The 22,217-nt window shown below is 41.2% G+C and overlaps 2 protein-coding genes across 7 annotated transcripts in view; one reads left to right on the top strand and one right to left on the bottom strand.

Annotated features, from left to right (window-relative positions):
- Positions 1-12,081, top strand: part of LOC133479399 (B-cell receptor CD22-like) — a 22,898-nt gene extending 10,817 nt beyond the window's left edge. For 4 of the 6 annotated variants that reach the window (XM_061776371.1, XM_061776373.1, XM_061776372.1 and 1 more), the window contains 6 exons: positions 521-781; positions 2,128-2,394; positions 5,090-5,392; positions 5,461-5,542; positions 8,049-8,121; positions 9,120-12,081. In XM_061776371.1, coding sequence (XP_061632355.1) covers positions 521-781; positions 2,128-2,394; positions 5,090-5,392; positions 5,461-5,542; positions 8,049-8,121; positions 9,120-9,431 — 1,298 coding nt within the window. In that variant the 3' untranslated portion in view covers positions 9,432-12,081. Of the gene's footprint in view, positions 1-520; positions 782-2,127; positions 2,395-5,089; positions 5,393-5,460; positions 5,543-7,343; positions 8,028-8,048; positions 8,122-9,119 lie in introns of those variants that run through there. The other 2 variants (XM_061776375.1, XM_061776376.1) reach the window with 2 other exon arrangements.
- LOC133479411 (B-cell receptor CD22-like) overlaps positions 11,760-22,217 on the bottom strand; it is a 24,125-nt gene continuing 13,667 nt past the window's right edge. Inside the window, exons 10-15 of the mRNA XM_061776396.1 lie at positions 21,053-21,122; positions 18,039-18,125; positions 17,905-17,950; positions 13,704-13,768; positions 13,544-13,619; positions 11,760-11,894 (exon numbers count right to left, since the gene is read on the bottom strand). Coding sequence (XP_061632380.1) covers positions 11,772-11,894; positions 13,544-13,619; positions 13,704-13,768; positions 17,905-17,950; positions 18,039-18,125; positions 21,053-21,122 — 467 coding nt within the window. The 3' untranslated portion in view covers positions 11,760-11,771. The remainder of the gene's footprint in view (positions 11,895-13,543; positions 13,620-13,703; positions 13,769-17,904; positions 17,951-18,038; positions 18,126-21,052; positions 21,123-22,217) is intronic.

Raw genomic sequence — 22,217 nt, 5'->3', positions numbered from 1 at the left:
TTCAAATCATAAATTTTATCAAAGAGAATAGCTCAAGCACTAACTTGGAAACCGTTATGCTAACAAGCGACAACCTGTGAAGAGAACGGGCTAAGGCAGATTGATAAGGATTTTACACTGTGCCCTGTGGTCAGATAAAATTTTAAAGGAAATTAGCTCAAATGCTAATATGCTAACACATAGAGATATATAACCATGTTACATTTGGTATATAATATATCTAGGTGCTAATAGCAAGATGGCAACCTCTGTAGAAAAAGCGCCAAGGCAGAGTGATAAGGACTTTCCTGATCAGCTCAAATGCCAAGAGTTGGAATGCTAACATGTGGCAATCTTATAATTTAGTATATTTTATTTAATTATATTATTAAGGAAAATAATTGGACTGATCCCAAGTTTATTGCTATAACACTCATATTCCCGACTTCCCAGCATTCTTGAATGCAACATTGCAAACAAATGCCTGAAACCTCCTTGGTGGAAGTAACATTCATCTAATGGGTGTTTTTGCTGTGTTAAGTCCCTCCCAAGGACACCACAGTGATCGTGCAGCCCACAGATGTCATCCTGGAGGGCACCACGGTGTTCCTGCTGTGCCAGAGCCGAGCCAAACCGCCCGTGTACAACTACAGCTGGGCCATAAACGGCGGTGAGGACCTGGAGATTGGGGACATCTTGACCCTGGATGGCGCCCTGCCCAGACACAGCGGCGAGTACCGCTGCAAGGCCAAGAACCTGCTGGGAGAGGAAACCTCCACACCCGTTCAGCTGGACGTTCAGTGTGAGTCCACGTGACGTCACGAATGAGAGGTCACTGTTGATCAATTCAATCGTTGAATAGAGCATGACAAGCACGTCTGCAACGGGCACACTGACCTACTGTCATGATGCCTGACGAGATGCACACAGCTCTTTTGTGTGCAAAGTCTATGTTGTGTTGCATATGCGTGTGTCTCTGCAAAGGCGTTATTTCCAGCAGCAAAAACAAACAAGATGTCTCAGTTTGCTGCAGACAGATGCTGAAAGACTTTATTTCAGCTCCAAAGCTTAATTTAATTGAATTAAATTTAACTCTTTGAATCAAATTGTACTTAATTGTTCTTTGTTGTTTTGTTTTATTATTTTATCTTATTTCATTATTACTATCCGAAATAAAATTGGTAAAAAATACGTATTATATAAGAAAGAATACATAATTTAATGAATTAATACATTTTTAGATTATAAGAAAAGAAAGAAACAACAAGAGCAGAAACAAAATAAAGCCGCAAAATCTATCTACTATAATTAACGGAGCAGAGCTAGATGGAGCAGAACAATGTCATGTAATTAAAAAATATTAAAAAATATTAGTAACGTGGTACCTTGAGTTTTTCTGATTACGAGCTGTTGCTAGGTCATTTTTTTAGCTTTGTTTTGCGAGCCAACATTTGAGTTACGAGCGAGCTTCGGAAACGCTGCTGCTCGGGTGAAGTGAAAAATAATGAAGCATGTAAGATACTGTGATGCCCTCGCATGTGGGCAAGGAGAGCCAAGGTCGCCAATGCACCTTCAACTGCTTATTGAACATCACAAGCAGTCTAATAGACCAATACGAAATGAGAACACTCACAAGGAGCTGCTATAGGCCACAACTCACGCCCAGACGCTCACAAGCAGACCCACCCAACTCCAGCTCCTGACCTCACTCACTTGGCCACGGCCCTTAAAGGCACACGTCCCACGTAAATACGACAGTATGTACAGTAATTACACTTTATAAAAGCAGTTAATGTCTTTAATTCTCTTATTGTATTTTATTATCTTTTTTTGTTTACAATACAGCGATATTTGTATTGTATTATTTGTATTAAAACGTAGCAAAAGATTAGTTTTTCGACGGCTTAGAATGGATTAATGGCATTTCATTTAATTCCTATTGGGAAAATTGATTTGACATAAGAATAAATTGACTTAAGAGCTTTCTCATGGAACGAGATGAACTCGTAAGTCAAGGCACCACTATATATATAGTTTAAAACATATACCCCATCATGCACAATCCCCCCCCCCCCCCCCCCAAAAGATACTGAAAATTGACACCACGGACTACCACACAGCGCTCACAGGCCCACCGTTTTGTTTCAGATCCACCCAAGAACACTTCAGTGTCAGTGTCACCACCGGGCTCTTTACCCGACGGCAGCACCGTCACTTTAGGGTGCACCAGCATCGCCAACCCGCCGGTCGCCAACGTCACCTGGTATCGAGTGAATGCCGGGGAGAGGTCGCTGATGGGTTTGGGCCAGGAAATCATCTTCAACGTCACCAAGCTGTCGCAGGATACGTTTTACTGTGAAAATGTCAACGTCCATGGGGCCCAGTCGGCTCAGCCAATTGCCATCAATGTGACATGTGAGCAACGAGTTTACCTTAGCAATATGAAATTCGGTGTGTGTGTGTGTATAATGACCAAACCCACGAGAGAAGTCTGATAAGTCAGCCATTTTAGGGTCATTTTTCGCTTTTTCCATGAGTCCTTCAAAGCCAAACTAATTCTAGAGATTTGTCCTGTTGCTACCAAATTTTAACCACACACACTAAAACCACGGGCAACACCAAACTGCCAAACATTTTTTCATTGCCCGTTGGCAGTAAAGTTGGTTGACATGCTGTAAAATGGGAAATAATATACAGTGGGTACGGAAAGTATTCAGACTCCCTTGAATTTTTCACTCTATTTTTATATTGCAGCCATTTGCTAAATCCATTTAAGTTAAATTTTTTCCACAATGTACACACAGCACCCCATATTGACAGAGAAAAATTTAATTGTTGAAATTTTTGCAGATTTATTAAAAAAGAAAAACTGAAATATTACACAGATATAAGTATTCAGACCCTTTGCTCAGTATTTAGTAGAAGCACCTTTTGAGCGAATACAGCCATTAGTGTTTTTGGAAATGATGCAACAAGTTTTTCACACCTGGATTTGGCGATCATCTGCCATTCCTCCTTGCAGATCCCCTCTAGTTCTATCAGGTTGGATGGATGGTGGGCAGCCATTTTCAGGTCTCTCCAGAGATGCTCAATTGGGTTTAAGTCAGGGCTCTGGCTGGGCCATTCAAAAACAGTCACGGAGTTGTTCTGAAGCCACTCCTTCGGTATTTTAGCTGTGCGCTTAGGGTCATTGTCTTTTTTGAATGTGAACCTTCGGCCCAGTCTGAGGTCCTGAGCACTCTAAAGGTTTTCGTCCACGATATCCCTGTACTTGACCGCATTCATCTTTTCTTCGATTGAAACCAGTCTCCCTGTCCCTGCAGCTGAAAAACACCCCCATAGCATGATGCTGCCACCACCAGGCTTCACTGTTGGGACTGTATTGGACAGGTGATGAGCTGTGCCTGGTTTTCTCCACACATACCTCTTAGAATTAAGGCCAACAATTTCTATCTTGGTCTCATCTGACCAGATAATCTTATTTTCCACCATCTTGAGTCCTTCAGGTGTTTTTTAAGCAAACTCCATTTGGGCTTTCATGTGTTTTGCACTGAGGAGAGGCTTCCTTCGGGTCACTCTGCCATAAAGCCTCGACTGGCGGCGGGCTGCAATGATGGTTGACCTAGAACTTTCTCCCATCTCTCGACTGCATCTCTGGAGCTCTGCCACAGTGATCTTTGGGTTGTTCTTTACCTCTCTCTTCTTTAACTCTCTCTTCTCCCCTGATTGCTCAGTTTTGCCGGACAGCCATCTCTAGGAAGGGTTCTGGTCGTCCCAAACGTCTTCCATTTAAGGATTATGGAGGCCACTGCGCTCTTAGGAACCTTAAGTGCAGCAGAAATATTTTTGTAACCTGAGCCAGATCTGTGCCTTGCCACAATTCTGTCTCTGAGCTCTTCAGGCAGTTCCTTCGACCTCATGATTCTCATTTGCGCTGACATGCACTGTGAGCTGTAAGGTCTTAGACAGGAGTGTGGCTTTCCTAATCAAGTCCAATCAGTATGATCAAACACAGCTGGATTCCAGTGTAGAAACATCCCAAGGATGATCAGAAGAAATGGACAGAACCCGAGTTAAATATATTAGTGTCACAGCAAAGGGTCTGAATACTTATGGCTGTGTGATATTTCAGTTTTTCTTTTTTAATAAATCTGCAAAAATGTTAACAATTCAATTGTGTCTGTCAATAAGGGGTACTGTGTGTACATTAGGGAAAAAAATGAACTTATGATTTCAGCAAATGGCTGCAATATAACATGAGTGAAAAATTGAAGGGGGTCTGAATACTTTCCGGCGGCACGGTGAGGACTGGTTAGAGCATCTGCCTCACAGTTCTGAGGACCGGGGTTCCATCCCCGGCCCCGCCTGTGTGGAGTTTGCATGTTCTCCCCTTGCCTGCGTGGGTTTTCTCCGGGCACTCCGGTTTCCTCCCACATCCCCAAAACATGCATGCTAGGTTAATTGAAGACCCTAAATTTCCCGTAGGTGTGAATGTGAGTGCGAATGGTTGTTTATGTGTGCCCTGCGATTGGCTGGCAACCAGTTCAGGGTGTACCCCGCCTCCTGCCCGATGATAGCTGAGATAGGCTCCAGCGCTACCGCGACACTTGTGAGGATAAGCGGCTCAGATAATGGCTGGATGGATGAATACTTTCCGTACCCACTGTATATATATTTGTTTTGGGGGGGGGGGATTAGTCCCTGAAAAAAGTTTTACTTGGCAATATGAAATTTTGGTAGGAACGTCTATCATGAGTTGACTAAAAAAATTTACAAGAAGCCATGCCTGAAAAGACACAGGAAGTTTTGCAATTGCGGTTTGAAGCATATAATTTTCAGCTCTGTAGCACCCTCTAGATTGTTTTTTAAATTCAGCCCACAAAGTCACAAGCGTCACAAAAACGAATCAAGTAGCCAATTTGGCTCGGCAGTACCCTTGACAATTTTGTTAGAAAATTCAGCCCCAGAAGCCAGTTTCACAAAGCGTCATGAAATTTAGTAGGCACATCTATCATAAGTAGACCCACAAAAAAATCTCGCGCAGCTGTGCCAGAAAACACACAGCAAGTCTGCCAAACACACAGCAAGTCTGCCATTTTATTGTCTTCAGTCAGACCAGAGATCCTGGCGTCTTCCCGCTGCCAAGACGTGTCAACGCAGATGCGATGCTTCTGTGACAGCCAGGCAAACCCGCCGCCCTCCCTGCACTGGGAATTGTCCGGGGTGCTAGTCAATGACTCGGACCAGCGACCAGTCACGGAGGAGGCCCTCGACAGCGCCACCCGGAGAAGTGTCATCACCCTGGAACGCCTGGACAGCGAACTAGTAGTGTCCTCGCTGATTTGCTTCAGCTTCAACCCGCTTGGATTTGACAGTTTTGCCTTTAACATGTCCTCCCCTGCCCCCCAGACAGGTCTCTTAATCCTGATTTGATTACGATTGATATGATCTGCAAGCGTCACTCATGCTTGGGCTTTTCAGATGTGGTGGTTCTGGTGGGTTCTGCGGTTGGGGTGACGGTCATGCTGATCTTGAGTCTCCTGCTGCTCTTGTACATTTGCAGGTGAGTACACACACTGGACTCCATAAGAAAACGCCTCGCTTTTGTTATTGGAGTCCAAACGGGTTGTTTTTGCGCATCAAAATATAGGTAGGTTGGATAAAATTAGAAATGAGCTCATCAGAGGGACAGCCAAGGTTCGATGTTTTGGAGACAAAGTTAGAGCAGACTTCAATGGTTTGGACACGTCCAGAGGAGAAATAGTGAGTATATTGGTAGTGCCAGGCAAGAGAACTAGAGGAAGACCAAAGAGAAGGTTGATGGATGTCGTGAGGGAAGACATGATGGCAGTTGGTGTTCAGCTAGGCTTACATGGAAAAGGCTGACGCGCTGTGACGACCCTTAACGGGACAAGCCGAAAGGAAAAGATGATGAAAAAAAAGACCTGAGCAAAAACAAGATGCTGCAGTATGCATGCCAGAGCAGTAAACTTTCTTAATCAATTTTCAATAACACAATTTTCTAACATTCATTCAACTAAATGTAAACATTTTAATAATTGAAAAATGGTTGAAATTATTTTTTACAATTGCATTATTTAAAACAATATCCATCCCATCCATTTTGGGATTGAACCCCCGTCCTCAGAATTGTGAGGCAGATCCTCTACCCAGTCGTCCACCGTTCCAAAACAATTTTTAAAAAATATATTTGAATAAGGTGGCACGGTGACCGACTGATTAGCACATCTGACTCAGTTCTGACAACCCGGGTTCAAATCCGGCCTCACCTGTGTGGCGTTTGCTCTCCCCGTGTGCCTGTGTGGGTTTTCTCCAGGTACTCCAGTTTCCTCCCACATAGTTAATTGAAGACTAAATTGTCCGTAGGTGTGGATGTGAGTGCAAATGGTATACCCTGCGATTGGCTGGCGACCAGTTCAGGGTGTACCCATAGTCAGCTGGGATAGGCTCCAGCACACCCGCGACCCTAGTGTGGCTAAGCGGTATGGAAAATGGATGGCTATTTCAATAAGAATTCTAAATGTATCTTTTCCCTTTGGCTTGTCCCGTTAGGGGTCGCCACAGCGTGTCATCCTTTTGCATGTAAGCCTATGCCTATCTCCTGCATCCTCCTCTCGACACCAACTGCCCTCATGTCTTCCCTCACGACATCCATCAACCTTGTCTTTGGTCTTCCTCTAGCTCTCTTGCCTGGCAGTTCCATCTTCATCACCCTTCTCAGAATCAGAATCATCTTTATTTGCCAAGTCCAAAAAACACAAGGAATTTTGTCTCCAGTAGTTGGCAGTCACTGAGCAGTAAAGGGTTGCTAGTTATCTGGTAATGCCGGTACATTTATTATTATTATTTTTGACAATTGTGCAGAGAGAGTCCTCTAGCACTTGTTCGAATGACTAATATTGCAATAGTCCGGTGCAATGACCATTGTGCAAAGGGCGCCGAGACTTCAAGGAGTGTCTGCGGGTTAAAGTGACGAGTAGTGCGATAATCTGGGACAATGTTGATTGTGCAAATGTTGCACATACTCCTCAGTGTGCAAATGGAGCAGATGCTACTCTGGCATGCGTGGCCAGTATTGGTCAACAACAAGATATGCAAATAGTGCAGCGTGTCGAGACAACTACACTGACTACACTTGCACAGGTAATATATAATTGGCCCCACAGAAATGTTGACAACGAACTCAAGTCAAAAAAGCTATCTAGCAATATACTCCCCCCCCCCCCTCTGGATGTGTCCGGCTCTTATTTTCCAAAACATCTAACCTTGGTTGTCCCTCTCCTAATTTCGTCCAACTTGGGTCACTCAGAGAACCTCAACATCTTCATTTCTGCCACCTCCAGCTCCGCTTTCTGTTGTGTCTTCAGTGCTGTCTAATCCGTACATCATGGCTGGCCTCACCAACTTTGTCCTTCATCCTGGCAGACTCACATAACACACCTGACACCTTCCTCCCCCCCATTCCAACCTGCTTGGACCGGTTTCTTCACTTCCCTCCCACACTCCATTGCTCTGGACTGTTGACCCCAAGTATTTGTCCACCCTCGCAATCTCTTCCCCCTCCACCCCCCTCATTCATCCACATATATTTTCCGTTTTACTTTGGCTAATCTTCATTCCTCTCCTTTCCAGTGCATGCCTCCACCTTTGTTCCTCCACCTCCTCCCTACAGATCACAATATCAATTCCAGTCTAACCTCATCAGCCTATCCTCACCACTGCAAACAGGGGCTCAGGGCTGATCCCTGATGCACTCCCACCTCCACCTTATCCTTTGTCACACCAACAGCACACCTTGCCCTCATACATGTCCTGTACTATTCTCACTTCGATTTACGCATGCAGTACCACAGTTCCTCTCTGCTTACTCTGTCATAGGCTTTTCTTTTTTAAATTGTTTTCATCCTTTTGTATTTTTGCTGTGTTTTTATTGTTGTACAGCACTTTGGAAATTGTTTACATTTTTCTATATAAATAAAGTGGGTTGGATTATATCGCAAAATGGCCCGGAAAGAGTTTCCAAATGAGTGTGGACATTTGTTCCGCAGGAAAACCAAAGGCAACTTCCCACCCAGAAAGGGACGAGCAGACAATGCCGCAGACTTTTTGGTCACCAATGAGGTGAGTGCAGTCGGATTTAAACCGTGACGGCAATTGCCGACATCTGCCAACTAAATGCATTCAGGTAGACCTCGTACTATCATGGTCAACGTGACGACAATTGCTGACATCTGCCAACTAAATGCATTCGTAGACCTTGGTACTATCATGTTACACAACCTGACATTGCAAAGTGAAGGCCCGGGTTTCACTTTTTAGACCACACCCCCCCCCTTAATGAGGCCACACCCCCCCTTAATGAACAGATGCACACACAAACTAAACAAACCCCATTGCCCCCACTCCAGCCCATTGATCAAAACTTGGGGGACAAAATACTCGTTCAGCAAAATATAATAAAACATATATAAAAATTCAAGATTAAAAAAATATTAGTTAAATCAAAATAAAAATTCAAGATTAAAAAAATATTAGTTAAATCAAAATAAAAATTCAAGATTAAAAAAATAGTTAAATCAAATAGTTATCAAATTTTAAACACAGCCTCAATAAATTACAAAAACAAATATGGAGAATGATAGATGAAGTGGAAAATACCAAAAATAGAAAAAAATTTAGTAACACAAAAGAGTATGATTTAAATCATTTGAAACAAAATCCGCCATAAGTGATATAAAAAATGAAACTAAACAAACAAAAAAAAAGTTAACAGAATAAGTTAAAAAAAATCACAATACAATAATATAAAAACATTACCATATTTAAAAAATGCTACCAAAAATCAGGCAACCATTGCTACATCAATGAAATTGAAACATTTTTTCAGTTTTTTTTGAGTTGTAAAATTTTTTGGGGGGGGTCACACTTGAATAAAAAAAGCTTGACTACGTCATACATGCCAACCGCTGTGCAGCTGGCGTGGCGTCCATCCTCACTCAATTCTCCCATTTGTAAATGCCCACAAAACTCCATTGTGAATCCATTTTTGTGTGCTTTAGAGCACTTCTGCCCACGCTAACGCCATTTACGCCTTGTGAATCCATTTTTGTGTGCTTTAGAGCACTTCTGCCCACGCTAACGCCATTTACGCCAATAACGACGACTTGGCCAAGGAGGCAGTGCAGGACGAAGAGCAGCTGCACTATGCCAACGTCAACATAGTCATGCAGGCCCGCGACCACGAGGAGATCCGAGGACTCTCCTCCGTCACGGGGGAATACGCAGAGATACGACTGCGCTCCACGGGAAGCGACAAAGGTGGCGAGCTGGAACTGAAAATGGAACCGGAGTCGGAGCAGGAGACAAAGATGGCAGAGGATACTTTTGGACAGCAAGTGGCGAGTGAAGAGGTTGTGGCCTCAACACAGTGAATTGGTGGTTCTCAAACTGGGTCGTAGTTTGGGGGTCCCCATAAGAATTAGCAAGAAATTATATTGTATCGTTTAAAAAAAGACAGTGGTACTTGACTTACAAATGCCCAGATTTTTGCAGATTTTTCGAGTTACAAGCCGTCGCTTGGTCAGTTTTTGACATTTGGAGTTGGAAACAAACATTTTACTTCCGCGTTAGCGTGACACTCGCCATCTTTAATACATCATACTGACATGCGCTCATATGAATTATATATTGTTTCAGTAGGGTGCAAGACTTTTTCACTAGTGTATACGAGCGAAGAAAATTCTGTTGTGTGTGAGTCTTTACTAGTGTATTTAAAGGCATTTTGCTTTTGTGACCAATAATATATATTTTTTCAAACTAGTGTGTATGAGCGTATTTCAGTAGTGAATGTGAGACGTCACCTCATAGCTTGGGGCCAATTAAGAGCTCTGATACGATTGTGCCAAATTATCCCATAAATCAAATTTTTGTGTTGAAGAACAAAAGGTGTCTTATATTTTTGAGAAAAAAAGTCGTCTTTTCCAGAGTAAAAGGCGTAATATTACAAGAATAAAGTTAGTCACTAAATTACATCAATTCTTCCCTTGCTTTCATTAATACCATATGATGAATCTTGAAAAAAAATAAGTTTTATTCTTGTGATGACTTATCCTGAAAAAATCATTTTGTTCTTTTAGAGACGACGACTTTTTTTTAATGAAAAATACTTTATTCTCATAGCTTTTCAACTTTTTTTCCTCCAATATCCTCTCAAAAAAAAAAAAGGCAACTGCATGGGAGGAAAAATGTCTACCCTGTCCCTGCACTTGAGAACCGGTCCTACAGCGCCCCTTCAAATTAGTATTTTTTTGAGCCATTTGATTTAACCCTGTCAATTTTGCCTGGCAATAATTCCAAGTGCCTGCAAGATAGCCCTTTTTGAGTTAATTTTTTTGTTCGCATGCTTATTAGGCACTTGCTACAGTTTCATTTTTCATTCCCATTTCTTGACTTGACATGACTTTTGTGTCCATTTAAAACAATAATTTTAGGTGAGCGGCAGTTTATTGTATTTATCTGATTTTCTTATTGTTGATTGCAAAATTTTGACAATGAACCAACATTTTTTTTCCAATTGTGCTTATTTTTAAATTGTTAATTAACAAAAATGTCACATTAATAAAATGTTTCTGTTTATTGAAACTATACTTTTTTATGCAACTGTGGAAAAGTGTCATTGGTAAATGTTGGCTTTGAGCCGTATAAACAGAATTGTCTAGTCTCATGCATCCGCATGTTTATCCAGATATTCCGTTTGCAAGATTACTAAAAAAATATATATATATATCTGGAAGGGTCAGATCCGTGCCAACATTTTATGATTTCCTATATTTTATTTGAAATAAATGTTCTTATATTGAGACTTTGTGGTGGGATGTTATGTGGCAAAAGGAAGAAACCTTTACATTTTAGAGCAGATTTTTCTCCCCTCCACACCTTTGCGCTCTCCCAGTATGCCCAAGTGCTTGCTTCAAGCTGTCCAAGTTGAAGTTTACTGTACAACTTAATATAAAAGAAAAAGAATTACGTTTTGTATTTCAAACCACACAACTTTGTATAATGCTAACGCACAATGCAAATCCCCATAGACGGACTAACAAAACTAGCATCAACGTAGGTGTAATTAAACCTTTAAACATATTTGAACACAAGCTGTAGCAACACATGCAAGAAAGTGCATACAATACTTATTATTGAACCTCTGTGAAATGATAGTTTAGTGGCCATGGGTTTTGGTTCATCAAATTTTCGTCTCGTATTATTTGTAATGTATTTATACTGCCCCCTCGTGGCCGAGGCGCACACAGAAGGAATGGCACAGTGCAAAAACTTATTCACCAATGTTTTTTATAAAGTACAATACACTTATAAAACATGTTACAATTTTTGTTGTTTTCGGGAGCTGGAATGGATTTATGGGAAGATTTGATGGTGTTTTGACTTACAACAAAGTCATGGAAAGAATTAGACTTAGGCACCACTGGTTATTGAAACTGTGGCCAGGGGTTTAAATTTTTTTAGATTAATATGGATAAATGGTTAACATTTCGGCCTTGGCAGAGGTTTTCTCTTGACAAATAGTCGTTTTTAATGTGCTTCATTTGCTTTCATTATTTACAACCTTGGATGAAAATATGACACATTCATAATTATCTTTGAACCGGCAGTATCATTAGCCTTAACGTGAGCTAATTTGAACAATTGTAAAACTTTTTTTTTTTTTTTAGTAAAGGTACATTGAATGGTGCAGTTGTAACTAATGAAGCAACAGGTTAGACTGAGAAGCCGAATTTGTTGTCTTCGTCACTGCGGTCTCCAGTACACTTGCGCCTGCATTTGGGCTTGAAGTGTACCTGAGCATAGTATAGCTCCACTGCATCTTCTTTGTTGGTGCCCTAGAAGAACACAGCGTGTTAAGAGGTCATAATATTATATATTTATACAGTACAATTGACCTTATATACCTTATATAGCAAATGTGTCTGTGGGATGTGCGCACCACTGACATGCGTGTACACTTTGAAGGAGAGTTTGTTTTTTATTCTGTCTGAAATAAATCTAATAAAATACATTTAATCCGAATGGAGAGAGTATGTGTTTTTTTTAATTAAAATAAATGTAATCCGAATTGTCTATTTATGACAACGCATGTTCGGAGTTCATCAATAAAAAGATAGAGCTCAGCGGTGCCCAAGCTTCCTTGCAACGTATAACGGGTGAGTCACTTTAATGTAATAGAAGTAAATAAAAACAAATGATTCATAATGTATGTAACTCACCGTTGCGCCATTACAATGACTGTAGTGGGAGCCGTGCACTTAAAAAATAAAATAAAAATCCAAACCACCAGCAGCTTATTTGAAGTAGAAAAGCTCCTCGGAGATGACAAAAATTGTTATCATGGGACAAATGTGATGAAGTGCTTAAATGACAGATTTGAGTGACAGGAGAAAGCGTGCACCCGGAAAAGCCTGCATCTTACGCACACAGTAGAATATGGCCCTTTAAGTGTATAGACTAAAAAACATTATTTCAATATTGTTTAGAAGATGAGTGGGTGTTTGACACAATTTTTTTCCTTATTTGTGTCCATAATTACACAAAACTCTACAATAATATTTACCACATATTGTTTTATGAATTATCACAAATAATAGATTTGTTTAACAAATCAAACATTTAATAAATATAATATTAAGTTGGCGGCACGTAATGTTTAACAAATCAAACATTTAAGAAATAAAATATAAAATAATAAGTTGGCGGCAAGGTGTACAACCGGTTAGTGTGTCTCCCTCACAGTTCTCTGAGGACCGGGGTTCAATCCCAGGCCCCGCTTGTGTGGAGTTTGCATGTTCTCCCTGTGCCTGCGTGGGTTTTCTCCGGGCACTCCGGTTTCCTCCCACATCCCAAAAACATGCATGAATTGGAGACTCTAAATTGCCCGTAGGCATGACTGTGAGTGCGAATGGTTGTTAGTTTCTATGTGCCCTGCGATTGGCTGGCAACCAGTTCAGGTTGTACCTTGCCTCCTGCCCGATGATAGCTGGGATAGGCTCCAGCACACCCGCAACCCTAGTGAGGAGAAGCTGCTCAGAAAATGGATGGATAATATTAAGTGTAAATGTACTTGTTTTATTTAAAAACAAACTTAATACGAAAACACGCAAAAGACGTAGTTCCAGCAATAGCTACGAAACTCCACCATGCTCAGCTTCCTGCATTATGTGACTATCGATCGTCATGAAAATGTGAGTAGTTTTACTTTTAGTTTTATGATACAGTGGTTAATGTGTGCCAGTTGTAAATGTTCAAATGTTACTTAAGATTTTGTCAGCAAACTTCAACCCAAATTTCATGGGGGTCAAATTATTCCAACATCACAGGGACAAATCCCATAAGACTTTCAATTAGTGAGCATCTTGACTTTGCTTTTTAAATTGAAATTTGAATTTAAACAGTAAAAAATGGAAAAGACATTTAATTAAAAAACATTGAAAATGTAGATTGCAAAAACACACAATGTAAAAAAATAATAAATAACCTTGTTATAACGTGTTACCTCATTGGACCACTGCTGCTCAAGTATGGTGTGCACGGCATCTCCATCTTTTCTTTGTCTGTTCAAAGAAAGACAAGTTAAAACAACGTGTTCATACCGTGTGTTCATTTTGAAAATGACACTAAAAAGTTTCAACTCTCACAAAGCATCGTGGACAGCGTCATCCTTGGGGGTTCCATCCTGAACCACTTTGGCCGCTGATGGATCCTGAACACGGACGCACGAACACACAAATAAAATAAATTGAATTAACGTCTTCGCCCGAGCACCGGTGACGCCACCCCACGTTTTTCTTCATTTTGTTCTTTTCCTCACCCACACAATACATTTGAGCGCAGCGTTGTCATCGCCATGATAACGTGCAACCGGTTGCGTTGACGGTGACCCTTTTTCTGGTTCCGCCTCTACGACAGCATTGATTTGACAAGATAAAAGCCCAGTGATCGTAAAAGGCGGCTGCGGCGGTATCGAAATACAAGTCGTGTAGTGTTCTCTCTGTCTGACCCGAGATATGGCAAGATTGTATGCCAGTCTGTGCAATCGGGAAAGACCAAATTTGTCTTGTAGTCTGATCCAGGCATTAAGTCAGTAACCTCCTTCAAATTACATCGTCTGGACAAAATGTAATCCACCTGCGTGCTTCTACCTCCGCTCTTGTAGGTCACTATGTTCCTGACTCTTCCGGAAGAAAGTGTTCACCACAGCCATCTCCATCTTTTTTGCAAAGTCTACCACCATCTGTCCTTCGAGGTTGTTTTCCTGGATGTCAAACTTACCCATCACTTCATCATCACCCGTTTAATTCACCAGCATGTCCATAACAATCTGCACCAATCACGACTCTCTCTCTGTCAGACTACTTTGTCGAGCTCCTTCCAGAATTTCTTTCACCTCTTGGGTCACATCCGGGCTGTTGGGCATAGCCGCTAATCACATACATAACACCCTCAATTTCAAGTTTTTGCTTCATTCGATCTGATACTCTTCACCTCCAAGACATTCTTACCTAACTCTTCCTTTAAAATAACCCCTACTCCATTTCTCTTCCCATCTACACCATGGTAAAATAATTTACGCCCCTAAACTTCTAGCCTTACTGCCTTTCCACCTGCAACCTTTCTCCTGATCATCATGGCAACCAACTCTCGAGCTTTTCCTGTCATAGTCCCAACATTCAAAGTTCCCACATTCAGTTCGAGACTGCGCGCTTTCCCCTTTCTGCATAAGAACCCGCTTTCCACCTCTCCATCTTCTATATACACACACACACAGTGGGTACGCAAAGTATTCAGACCCCCTTAAATTTTTCACTGTATTGCAGCCATTTGCTAAAATCATTTAAGTTCACTTTTCCACATTAATGTACACACAGCACCCCATATTGACGAAAAAAAAAAAAAAATTGAAATTTTTGCAGCTGTATTAAAGAAAAACTGAAATATCACATAGTCATAAGTATTCAGACCCTCAGTATTTAGTAGAAGCACCTTTTGAGCTAATACAGCCATGAGTCTTTTTGGGAATGATGCAAACGGTTTTTCACACCTGAATTTGGGAAACCTCTGCCATTCCTCCTTGCAGATCCTCTCCAGTTCTGTCAGGTTGGATGGTGAACGTTGGTGCACAGTCATTTTCAAGTCTCTCCAGAGATTCTCAGTTGGGTTTAAGTCTGGGCTCTGGGTGGGCCATTTAAGAAGTCACGTGGTTGTTCTAAAGCCACTCCTTTGGTATTTCAGCTGTGTGCTTAGGGTCATTGTCATTGGAAGTTGAACCATCACCATTTTTTTGTAACTCTGGCCAGATTTGTGCCTTGCCACAATTCTGTCTCTGAGCTCTTCAGGCAGTTCCTTTGACCTCATGATTGACATTTGCTCTGACATGCACTGTGAGCAGTAAGGTCTTATATAGACAGGTGTGTAGCTTTCCTAATCAAGTCCAATCCGTCTAATCAAACACAGCTGGACTCCAATGAATGAAGAACCATTTTAAGGATGATCAGAAGAAATGTGGCTGTGTGATATTTCATTCATCCATCCATTTTCCATTTTCTGAGCCGCTTCTCCTCAAGGGTCGCGGGCATGCTGGAGCCTATCCCAGCTATCATCGGGCAGGAGGCGGGGTACACCCTGAACTGGTTGCCAGCCAATCACAGGGCACACATAAACAACCATTCGCACTCACATTCACACCTACGGGCAATTTAGAGTCTTCAATAAACCTACCACGCATGTTTTTGGGATGTGGGAGAAACCAGAGTGCCCGGAGAAAAACCACGCAGGCACGGGGAGAACATGCAAACTCCACACAGGCGGGGCCGGGGATTGAACGCCGGTCCTCAGAACTGTGAGGCAGACGCTCACCTGTCGACCCGAATTAACTCGTCAAGTAGAATCAATATATTCCCTACCGTTGACGAGTTTTCACACCAAATACGTTTTTTTCACGGGATTGGCCGGAGAAGAGTGTGATGTAACTCTTCACTTCCTACTGAAAACCACCAGCAGAGGGCAGCGTTGCACCATTTTACATTTGACAACCAACCCTCTCAGCCTTGATCGTGTGCACACAGCAGTTTGCGGGCCAAAAATGGCGGCACGTACAGGCTGAAAGATGGACAAGCTAAAGCATTTTTTACACTCGAAAACAAAACTATGTATAGTATGTATAGTATTCGCAGTGTCTGTATTGTAACAATTGTGTGTTTGTATCAGATATATCAGAATCATCTTTATTTATATATATATGTACAATTGAGATCTTGTATGACAAGGACCAAGTCAACAGCCACGAAACAACATGAAGCGTCATGACTGACGTGAATTCCGGTGAGTTCTCGTCACTCACAGCACATTATATAGCTAAGTACATGATTATCTTGCTATCAAGGTTTCTGTTGCATAAATGCTGCTTTTCTCAAAAAGCTAATTAGCTCCATTTTCTCTGAGACATGACCAGTGATCCCGGTAACGCATTACTCCAGAAATCCGCCATTTTGAGGAACAAGCGAAGAAACACGTTACTTTCCCCGGGAAAGTAGTCAGACTAGTTACTTCTTCAAACCATCAGTAGTTACTTTCGCATCATCAATGTCTCACTAAATATTAATTTGTAGTTAGTGATTTGAACAAAGAGCATTCAGCTGTGCAGCAGCATTTAACTGACACCGTTCTTTTCTACAAATGGAAGAAATCGATTGGGAAACGATTGTTTATTACACAATGCACAGTGCGTGTAGTACCATAAAAGGAAATGGACGATTTCACTGTCGCCACACTAGTTTTGTTATTTTCCCTAGTAAAAACTATTTCATTGTTACTTTATTTTACACTTTATTTTACACATTAAGACATTTTATCTGGTGTTACATGCGAATACATTGAGGGTTAATTATTCATACCAAGTGCGCGATCATCCATCGGTCATGGAGGGTAAGGACTGAAGAACTTCCAATACTTAGCTTGAATAATATTGACAAAGAAAAGTGAGAAATCTCAACTTCGTCTGTGAGCTGGTTGAACGCGCTCACGGCTGACGTCACGTAGTAATAAAAAAAAATGTCTTCGCATCAAAATTACTGTGGTGGGAGCAATTGTCTCTCTCACGTTTACATACACGCACGCACAGTTGCTTTCATAGACCACAATCCGCAGTGTTCCGAGAATGGTGTTCTTGTTTTTACGTTTAGTTACTTTACTTACTTACTGTATTGGCATGTCAAGTCTGCACTAAGTTGCTGATTTAATGTGACTTCCACACTAATATTTAAGTTATTGTATCCTCCTGTAAATTGTGCCATACATTACCAAGTAAGGGGTACGGTTAACCCAATGCTTTTTTTGTACTGTGGATAAGTGATATTCCTGCCACTTGACAGCTGCTGAAAGTCACTAAAAAGTTCTTTCTTCTAACTTGGTTACTTTAGAAATCAAGTAATAAGTAACGAAGTTACTTTTAAGCTCAATCAGTAAAGTAACTAAGTGCCTTTTTCAAGGTAACTGTGGCAACACTGGACATGACCAAAAAATGTTTCACTGGACATTAACTAAAAAAATGGAAAAAGGTAGGATCACGCTTGTTTTCCTGCTGAAAGAGCAGCCCATTCTTTAATTTGGTATCATTTGGATGTACATAACCATAGATATCCTGTATGCCTGGAAAGATCGGTCAAAAACCTCAAAAATGGCTGGTACTCGGGTCGTATTTTCTGAAAATGGCTGTCACTGAATTAAAATTAGTGACAGCAGTTAATTTCCTTGTGTGTGTGAAAAAGTGGATGCAGGAACTGAATAATTTTGCTTTTATTTGACTTCTATATCCAAACGTCTGAATGGTAAATGACTCACCTTTCCAGCAGAGAGCAGCTCGACATTACGAATGGGTTTCTTACCCCTGTGGAAGAAAAAGACAAAAACACCACTTGGTAGGCAATGTCTGATACTAAACAAAGACCTCTGGTGGACGGATGACGGCATCTCACATGTTACTGGCCCTCGACTCGCTGGTCCGGACCGTGTCAAAAATGTTCTGTGTGTCCTGACGTCTTGGCCTCATGCATTTCCTTTTCCTGTCATGCATAGTCAATATCACTATAAGGCGAGGCCTTAAGAGAGTTTTCCTCATTACATCAAAACAGACTTTCCATTGAACTTCATATTGATTGTATGAAGTAGATGTTATTGTTAGAAATGTATATTGGTCAAGCTCCCACACTTTTTAAAAATAATAAAGTACAGTCAGACAGGTGCACTTGCTGACAGGGTGGAAATTTGTGGGTAATGTTGGCATTTAATGAGCACATGGTGGACCTTCACTTAGCAACATGATTCAGTTAGTAAGCCAACTGTACTGTTTAATATCCATCCATCCATTTTCTGCACCACTTCTCCTCACGTGGGTCGCGGGCGTGCTGGAGCCTATCCCAGCTGACTCTTGGCGAGAGGCCGTGTGTACACCCTGAACTGGTCGCCAGCCATTTGCAGGGCACATAGAAATAAACAACAATTCACACTCAGATTCACACCGACGGGGAATTTAGAGTCTTCAACTAACCTGCCATGCAAATGTTCATTGTAATGTCGCTACCTTAAAGAGGCGGTTACCCCATAGTGGCAGGGCGGACAGCAATTTCAGGGACAGATGTAAAATGTTCAATATAATTGAAAATAGAATATACATGAGCAAATAGACCCATTTTATATATTTAAAACAAAAACCAGACAATAAACCATGTTATAAAATGTTTGGTTTTGTCTCATTTAGAGGTTCAACAATAACAACTATTTTGATAATGGATGAATTGTTTAGAGAGACATTATACCCAACATAGTCCAAATACTTGGAATTTCAGCCTCACAACAGTAAATATTCTTAGATTTCGGTAGTCCTCAATGAAAGCACACTGCTTATATTTGTGTTTAATTAAAATAAGACATTAGAAAATATCTAACTTTGAGTTTGTTCGTGCATTTTCTGCCTGGTCAATTGAAATAATGTCCTGTTTTTTAATAAAGGGATGGAAATTGAAACAAATATTTTTGTAATCCGATTTATTGAAACAATTGACGGCTTAATCAGATTATTAAAATACTCATTAGTTGCATCTCCAGTCTCACAACCACCAAAAACATTTTAAGAGACTTATTTTACTGGTATGTGTGTAAATGTTTGAGCATGATGTTTGTCTAATAAGACCTCAGTGTTTCATTATTCCGCTGCATTTTATGATTGCTGATGATGATGATGAAGACACTTCATATAGTGATATTGTCCCATTTATGGGTGGGTTAGATGTCAAGGTTTGAGGAAAGGGCTGGGTTAGGGGTTCAGGTCGCTTGCCTTCTTTCACAGCCGAGGAAGAAAGCACAGGGCTCCCACTAATTACAACAACTGCATTCATCATCATCATTCAGGGACATCATCATCTTTGTGAAGTGACTGATCATGTTAGTGATTTCTCACCATAATTATCAAACATGATTTAACAACGAAGTAAAAAGGAAACATCAATCTGCAGCACTTTAGGTTCAGGCACGACTCCAGGATTTTTTCTCTCCTGGGGCAAAGGGGGGGCTTGACCGATACGAGGGGGTGCTGTGAAAATAATCTATATTCATGACTTCTTACTTTCTTTTTTTTGTTTTTTTTTAAATAAAAGCATCTACGGTGCACAGCACGAGCATGTTCAATATATTTTATTTTATAATATATAAAATATTTTTTAACTTAAATAAATGAATGAAAAATATTTGAAAATATAAAATAATCCTGGAGGGGCTTAACTGGGGCTGCACAGCTTTCTGATGGGGCTCTAGCACCCACTAGCCTCGGTGTAGCACCGTCCCATCAAATCTCTGCAAGTGTTTGTATTTACAAATGATCACTTCCTTCATAGGAAATCACAATGTCCCATCACTGGTGAGCTTTTTAGAACAGGCTTTTGAGCTCATGTGCTTCTTAGGGGCTACCTGTTGGTGACTCCTGATTTAGTGGTTAGTAGGATTGGTTCAATTTTGGTTCAATGTTAGTGTTTAGCGTTGGATCGAGACCAGGTGTTTGGGTTGGGGATAAAAGTTTAGGAAGTAGGATTTGGGTTCGGGAGCCGGCACGGTGACCGACTGGTTAGCACATCTGCCTCACAGTTCTGGGGACCGGGGTTCAAATCCCAGCGCCGCCTGTGTGGAGTTTGCATGTTCTCCCCGTGCCTGGGTGGGTTTTCTCCGGGTGTTCCGGTTTCCTCCCACATCCCAAAAACATGCGTGGTAGGTTGATTGAAGACTCTAAATTTCCAGCAGGTGTGAATGTGAGCGTGAATGGTTGTTTGTTTCTATGTGCCCTGCGATTGGCTGGCGACTGGTTCAGGGTGTACCCCGCCTCCCGCCCGAAGATAGCTGGGATAGGCTCCAGCAGCCCGCGACCCTGGTGAGGATAAGCGGCAAAAGAAAATGGATAGATGGATTTGGATGGCGCAATGACAGTCTCGCATGGAGACATCTCTAGGCAGAAAAGGATGATGCGTAATAGCAGTGATCCATACGTGACTGGATCATTGTCACTGTTCTTAGCCGGACACCGTTTGGTAACAGATAATGTGAGTGAGTATCCTTATCAAATACAGAAGGAGCTGGTGATAACCGCTGGTGACTTAAATATGTCTGCGGACCTCATTATGTGTGTGCCCCGATCAAATTCACCAAAATCGTGTTAGACCAACGGTCTAACTTGCGCCAAGAAGACGCGTTCTGAGCAGGCGTGTTTAGCCTGACTTTCTGCCACCAAATTGTCACTCCACTAGGCACATCTCAAAGGACACACCCGCGCTCCACCGGAACACCAAGGTTGGCGCAGATTGGTTCGCCAAATTTACAAAGATGTGCAGCTTGTCTTGCGCTTGCACACAAATCTGAATCCACCGGCATTTACACTCCACTGCAGATGTGCTGTCTATGACAATAGAGTCTTTAGTGTTAGTGACTCAAAAACTGTTACGCTTACCTGTAGATGAACAAAAGTACCACGAACAAGAGCACACAAACAGGAGGGATGATGTATTTCAGCAACCGTACTGTGGGGTCAACAGACAGAACATTAGGTATTGTAGTATCTTAGGAGTTAGTTGAGTCAGACGCTGTCCCTAGGTCAGTTTTTTGCTTTGCGTCGCAAACCACAATTTGAGTTACAATTGCGCTTCTGAAACACTTGAGTGAAAGAAAGGAGAGCAACAATCACTTATGCACTTTCAGCCGTTTATTGAAGGGCGCTAACAGTCACACACAAATGCAAAATGAGAACGTTTGCAAGGAGCAACTCCAGCTACTCACGTTACTCACTTGGGCCCACCCCTTAAGTTACCTGTCAAACACATGAATACTATACACAACCCGTTTATTTCTTTACATCTATATTATGTTTTATTATACTTTTATATAATAGAGTGAACTCTCGCATATTCACTGTTCGGCATGTGCAAATTTGGCAAATCGCAGATTTTCTTTGGGGGGGGTCGGTGGGGGGGGGGGGGGGGGCATGCTCCGTTATTTGCCGAAAAACGATCCTATTCGCTGGTTTTGTGCTTGGCCCAAGGAACTACATGTGCATCTCAGTAAAATAGGATATAGGACGATTGTTCATTGTATTTCTGCATTGCAATTCCAAAAGTGAAACTCATGAATTATACAGATACATTCAACACAATAATTTTCAGAAAGCCAAATTCAACCTCATTTCCACATTAAAATCTTTTTTGAATGTTTCTTTTGTAACATTCTAACTACTTGGGAGATATTAAAATGTGGGGTTTCGTTAGCTCTGAGCTAAAATCTAATAATAATAAATCATCATCATAATAAAAATCATAAAATAGTTTAGTTTTTGTAGCGGCTCTATATATGAGTTTTGGAATTGAACTAAAGAAATACATTAAGTTTTCTAATTCTAATTTACGGAGTAGTTTTAAAGCAAGACATTTTTACATTTAGGTGACTATTTTTGTGAAGAAAAACTACTTTTACCGTTACATTGCACTACATTGTCCTCGCTGCTTTTATTTGAATCTATTATTGATTACACGATTTATTTGGTTGTTTTACCAATCCAACGTAACCACTAGCGACAACTGAATCTGTTTTTCACCAATCAAGTGGAGTCGGTCGGCAGTTAC

The sequence above is a fragment of the Phyllopteryx taeniolatus genome, chromosome 6 (assembly GCF_024500385.1).
Source record: "Phyllopteryx taeniolatus isolate TA_2022b chromosome 6, UOR_Ptae_1.2, whole genome shotgun sequence".
In the NCBI taxonomy this organism is placed as follows: Eukaryota; Metazoa; Chordata; class Actinopteri; order Syngnathiformes; family Syngnathidae; genus Phyllopteryx; species Phyllopteryx taeniolatus.
This window is presented reverse-complemented; position numbering and strand designations above follow the sequence as displayed.